We start from the raw sequence: 5,726 nt of genomic DNA, 5'->3' as shown, positions 1-5,726 counted from the left end.
TATTTATCAAAGTTTAGGACGCAAAATTGCTAATTTACAAAGACATGTGAGCATTTAAATGGAATAATGGAACAAAACCTAACAGAAGGACTAAGTTACTTTAAATGTAAAAGTTGATGGAGTATTCTTAACAAGTCGTATATTTTAAGTGGCAGAATTAGTATTGTCGAAAGTTCAAGGGGTAAAATTGCTAAATATTTAATAACAAAGGGTTTGTGTTTCCAAGTGAATCTTACTTTTTAAATTAAAATAGCGGTAATGTTAATTCCCTCTAACACTTGAGTTTCATATTCCCTCCAACTGTACTTTTTCCAACTCAAACTTATATAAGAAACACACCATTAAGCATCGTTTGATTGGAATGAATGAAAACATAACTAGGATAGGAATGACATTCCAATACTTTAAAGTCATTTCCATTCCATTTCATTGCCTTAAACCAAACCTCACCTTATTAATCTTTAGTTGCATGGAATGATGAATTCTAGTAATGTATGGAGTGAAACAGAGCCTAGAGCTATAAATGGTGAGATTTTCCATAGTAAATATTTAAATTAGGATGAATGAAAGAATTCCTCACCATTTTTATTTTAATGAAAATAATAAGAGTCTACCTCTCACCATTGATCAATCTTTAGCTTCTTATTGAGCAGTAGAAGTTAACCAAATCCTTTGAATTTTTTGAGCCATACATTGCTTTGACTGTCACTCTACAGCTACTCCAACATAGATTAAACAAAACAACAAAACTAAGCTAAAAAAAAAAGTAAATGGTATTTGATTCTTCATCTTTTCCTTCCTTCAATGGATTTTCCCTTTATTTTGTGTTCCTCAAGTTTATTCATAATCATGCATTTTTTATCATGTTGTACGATACAAGCAAGGCCAATAGCCAAACAAACCTTCACAGACTCCAACTTCAGGTAGGCCACTGCTATAGGCGGCATTGTCTTCTTCTCCACCATAGTTAGAACAATCATTCTCAAAACCATATTCCAACCATGAATCAGACCATGGATTATAGTATTCTCCATCTTCATCTTGATGAGTAAAATGTCTATTGTTCTGTTCTTGATGATTTGGGTTGGCCTGTTCAGAATTCTCCGAACCGTTGTCATTCTCATTCCCAACTGAACCATAATTCTCTTCCCAACAACCATTGAAAACAGACTGGTATTTGCTCAGCCAGTTTCCATAGCAGCTGTTAGGAGGCTGTTGTTCTCCCTCATAAGCCTCTTCGGTTTCCACATTCTCATTCCAGGGATTGGTAGCAGAGAAAGCTTCTTCCCTACATGAGGATGGAATTAAGGCATGGAGCAATTCATCTTGATGATAATCACTGGAGTTGAAAAAAGGGCAACTGTAGAAAGAGTCCTCAGATGCGATATGGTCTTCATCGGTCAGAGTAGCATCATGTTCATAGCTGCAATAGAAAATATTGGGCTCAGTTGAGTATGCCATTTGAAGATGAGAAAATTCAAGCTTCCACAGTGGCCTTGGAATTAGCCTATGGAATCAAGCGAAGAACTTCTCTTCTTGGATTCATTGTAGAGTTGATATGATTATTATATGCTACACACACTATATAAGTGTATAAAAAAAACATAAGAAAATAAAAGGATCTTTCTCAGTTAAAGGAAAGAACGAAAGAGGCCCGGCTGACATTTTGATAACAGAGATTCCATTCTGATCTCTGAATTTCTGTCAAGAATAAAAAACATATCCTGTTACCTTTGGAAAAGCTCTATAGAATCTCTTTTCTAATTGAAAAGGCAATAGTAGAAAACGTGTGGAAGGAATCAGACAAAGGAAAATGGTTGTTTTGAGCATCTCATTCAATCTTTTCTTTCCAGTCATTGAAAAGAACCACTTAAGTGGTGTGACTTTTTTTTCTTCCCCTTTTCTAGTTTTGGTTGATTTTTTTATATTCCTGAACAGGGTTAGAGACTTATTGTTTAATAATCATCACTTCTATAAAACATGACAAATTCTTAATTTGCACAAAAAAATGAACTCTGAAATGTATACAACTTAATAAACAATCACAGATGAAATAATCACACGACTGTAATTCCACTCTTCCTTCCCATAGAAACTAAATACATCCTGAGCTGAGCATAATAGAGAGAAATGCTTAAAATAAAAAAAAAAAGCAGACAAATAAGGGTTCATATTGCTAAATTCAGCACAATGAAAAGGCACATATTGCTAAGGGACAAACTTAGCCGTCTTAAACCAATGGCCTTGGTGCTTAATAAAAGTTGATGGAAATCTCCCTGTCAAATATGAGATGAAACGGTGTCTTCATTTAGTGAGTGCGATGACTTTGGCCAAAGGAACATGACAAAAGATGGTGTTTATTCTGATAAAATTGCCAAGACAATAATACCAAGTGGAGCAACAAGTAGAGAAGCTAGTGGAGCTTAATTCACAGGGGCAGCAAAGAGGGTAAAGCTGCTTGACAAGAGAAGTGGTCACGGAGTTGATATGGATGATTGCAGTGAAAGGTAAATGGAGAAGCATAATTGAAGTAAAGGTTGCATAGATAAAAAGCCTTGTCATCTAAAAGAGAAAGAATAGTATAGAAAGATACAAAAGCACTAAAGAATGAAGTCAGAATATGTGGTAGTGTATTAAAGCACACCTCTCTATCACTCTCTATCTCCACATAGCTATCACTCTCTATCTCCACTTAGCTCTATAACAAAGTTCTTTAAAGAGTACCCCAGATGAATGTGTGTATGAATGTTCTTATGAATTACATGTTTTCATAAATAAGCAAAATGAGTATTTTCTATTGAGTATCGAGGAGAAAAGTATCTAAAGGTGTGAAGTGAGAATGTTTCTCCTCACTTTCAATTAGCCAAAGGTAATCATACAAGCAATATCATTGAGCAGAGCTGCCCTTCTCTATTTATTGTTTACTACAGCTGAACTATTTCTATCAAACGAAATTGATGCCTCAAGGGCTGTCATGAATGAACCAAAATCAAACTATAGATTAAAGCCTGTTAATCTATATACACATATATTTATTGTCCACTGTAGCAGACAAATATTTTCCATCAAAGAAAAATTAGTACCTCAAATAAACTCTCTAAGCTTCATGAAAAAACCAAAGTCAAAATTGCAAAATGTAAATGAGGGAATTAGCTCCTTAATGCACAATTGAAGTTATCCAACTCCTTAGAATGAGGACCATAAATTGCTTTGATGGTGTCCCTACAGCTACTGCAATAGATCAAACAGAACAAAAACCAACGTTACCAAAGCTAAAAGATGAATGCTTCACCTCATTTTAGCCTAACAAAAACAAAGTAGCATAGAAGAGAATGCTAAGAATACCTGCAAGCCTCCTTATTGAATTTCTTCTTGGAGATTCCATATAGCGTCTCAAACACATCAGGTTCCACACGACAGAAATATGGACGTTCTGGAAAATGGGGTCCAAAATCCAAAAGAGGTTAGAATATGATAAATAGAAGTAGAAGAGTATCCACATGAAATAGATAAGAGGATGTTACCTATAACACTATGCCAAGACTATGGGTTACTCCTATCATTACAAATTGATTTTGAGTTGGAACTTTAAGAATTATGTGAACCCAATAGCTCACATGAGCATCCGGTCCAGAAATAATAATGAGCCAAAAAAGTTACTAAAGTTATAGTTCAAGATTGGTAAGAGTCACCATTTTGAAGGGCATATAAGTGTATCTCAGTCTATCCATACACTTACAAGATTATAGTTTACTCCACTAATTATCGATTGGTTTTAAGTTGGAACCTTCTCGATCTTAGTATGTAACAGCATTAGATTCTAAAAGCTCAAACAAACATCCAGTTCAAGAGCCATCATACCAAGATATTAACACATTGATAAGACCGTAGACATTACTCAAACTTATTATTTTTTGAGTTAGAAACCTATGAATTTTAGTATAACAAGGCAAGGAAAGTAACAATCTTGGTAAAGTGAATACTCACCGGAGTAAATAGAGCATCTGCGAGTACTTTTCTCATAGTGTATGCACCATCCATCTGGTCCAACCATGCTTCTGTAAAGCTGAAAATCAACACTTTAAACAAGAGCAAAACGCAAAAGAGTGTAACAAAAGGAGCTCAGTAGCAACTAATTCCGAAAAACTGAAAATGAAGAGGAAGTAAGTTATACCTGAACATCAGAAGGGTCGTCGAAAATTTCGTCAGGAGTGGCGAAAGAAGGGCCTTTGTTAAGCTTGCAGCAGGCTCCGCAGCCCTCTACGCAGTGCCACAGCTGCTCTTTTCTTCCCCCACCAAAGCCGGCATTGCTTCTCTGGCTCTGGCTCCGCTTGGCCGGCCGCGCCCTCCCGCCCATTCTGACTATGCTAAACGATGGCAAAGCTGCGGTGTGAGCCAACATCGATAAGATTTTCTTTTTTTTTCTTTTTTTTTCTAAAAGAATAACATGGATAAGATTGAGAATAACAAATGACAATATTAAAGTAATAATAAACATTTTCAAATTTACATTTTAAACCTTTAATTTCACTTTCATTACTCATTTATCTTTGTTTAAATACATATAAATGTTACTTTTATGTATTACCCTTTTACATTAACTAGTAAACAAGGTCCATTTTGCGTCCTGCTATTTTTAAAAAGTTTAAATATATGTATAAATATTAATATATAATAATATTGTATAAATAGAATCGGATTTATAGAGAATCTTTTGAAAAGTTAAAGTTCCCTCCAAGGTTCTTCACTTTGCTTGGAAAGTTATATCGGGTTATTTGCCTACTCGAACTCAACTACGAATCAAACATGTTCCTGTAGAATTCCTTTGAGTTTTCTGTAATTCTGAGGAAGAATCTATTCTCCATGTGTTGGTTGATTGTCCTTTTGCCAATTCTTGCTGAAATAGGTCTGGTGTGGGATTAAATTTCTCTACTGCCAACACTTTTACTGACTGGTTCAAGGGGTTTTTGGTAGGGGGTAGGTCGGGTATGTTGGAGTAAGTTTTGATGATTGGATGGGGCATTTGGAAAGCTCGGAATGAGTTACTTTGGAAGGGACGCTCAAGTACTGCTGCTGAGGTTGTCCGATTAGCTCGAATGCACATTTTAGTTGGATGGTCGCTCAAGGAAATCGGTTTGAACCTCTGCTGTACGACTCAAGTTTGAATGACAGCAGAGATTTGTGGGTTAAGCCTCCTGCTGGTGCGATAAAAATAAATATGGATGGTGCGATTTTTGACGCGACGAATCAGTTTGGAATTGGCATTATCGTTAGGGAGTGCAATGGAAGTTTAATTGAAGCATATTCTACACTGCATAATGGTGTCTGTCAGCCGGCTTTAGCTGAGGTGTTAAGTGTCAAGGAGGCCCACAGTTGGCTCAAGTTGAAGAATTTTTCGAATGTGTTAATCGAGACTGGTTGTATTGTTGTTGTTCAAGCTATGTACAGCTCGGTTGCACTTCCATCTATTTTTGGTATGTTTATTCAAGAGTGTCAAATGATTCTTGATTCTTTAAATAAGTTTCAATTTCTCATGTTAAACGATCTGCGAACAAAGCCGCACATTGTGTTGCTCGCGGTGCTTGTTCTTGGTCTGATCGTCTTTTTGCTAAGAGAAATATTCCTTCTGCTCTTCAGTCTATTGTAATAGTGGATATTGTTGTTTAATGAATTATCATTTTCATTCAAAAAAAAAAAAATAATAATATTGTATAATTTCAAAAAAT

General features: G+C 35.6%; 1 protein-coding gene across 3 annotated transcripts; it reads right to left on the bottom strand.

The window, feature by feature from the left end:
- Nucleotides 1-564: 564 nt before the first annotated feature.
- LOC115711592 (uncharacterized) lies at nt 565-4,454 on the bottom strand. Of its 3 annotated transcripts, none has more exons than XM_061111852.1 (5): nt 4,175-4,454; nt 3,988-4,066; nt 3,346-3,433; nt 1,732-3,231; nt 565-1,423 (listed from the first exon to the last, which is right to left on the bottom strand). In XM_061111852.1, the coding sequence occupies exons 1-4, from the start codon at nt 4,400-4,402 to the stop codon at nt 3,150-3,152; spliced, it is 477 nt and encodes a 158-aa protein (XP_060967835.1). In that variant the 5' UTR covers nt 4,403-4,454; the 3' UTR covers nt 565-1,423; nt 1,732-3,149. The 3 variants fall into 3 exon arrangements, with proteins under 3 accessions (XP_060967835.1, XP_060967837.1, XP_060967836.1); XM_061111854.1 differs by having other exon boundaries at nt 565-1,701; nt 3,084-3,231; XM_061111853.1 differs by having other exon boundaries at nt 3,084-3,231.
- Between the last annotated feature and the right edge of the window lie 1,272 nt (nt 4,455-5,726).

This window comes from Cannabis sativa, chromosome 3, assembly GCF_029168945.1.
Source record: "Cannabis sativa cultivar Pink pepper isolate KNU-18-1 chromosome 3, ASM2916894v1, whole genome shotgun sequence".
Classification (NCBI taxonomy): domain Eukaryota; kingdom Viridiplantae; phylum Streptophyta; class Magnoliopsida; order Rosales; family Cannabaceae; genus Cannabis; species Cannabis sativa.
Note: the sequence above shows the minus strand (reverse complement) of the source record. Positions and strands in the feature narration are given on the sequence as shown.

Excerpts from the sequence above, each read along its gene's own strand:
- LOC115711592 (XM_061111852.1), bottom strand. The coding sequence starts at position 4,402 with ATGTTGGCTCACACCGCAGCTTTGCCATCGTTTAGCATAGTCAGAATG. Across the intron at positions 3,434-3,987 it reads CAGATGCTCTATTTACTCCG|AACGTCCATATTTCTGTCGT; the intron begins GTGAGTATTCAC and ends CCCATTTTCCAG. Across the intron at positions 3,232-3,345 it reads TTCAATAAGGAGGCTTGCAG|TAGCTGTAGGGACACCATCA; the intron begins GTATTCTTAGCA and ends GATCTATTGCAG.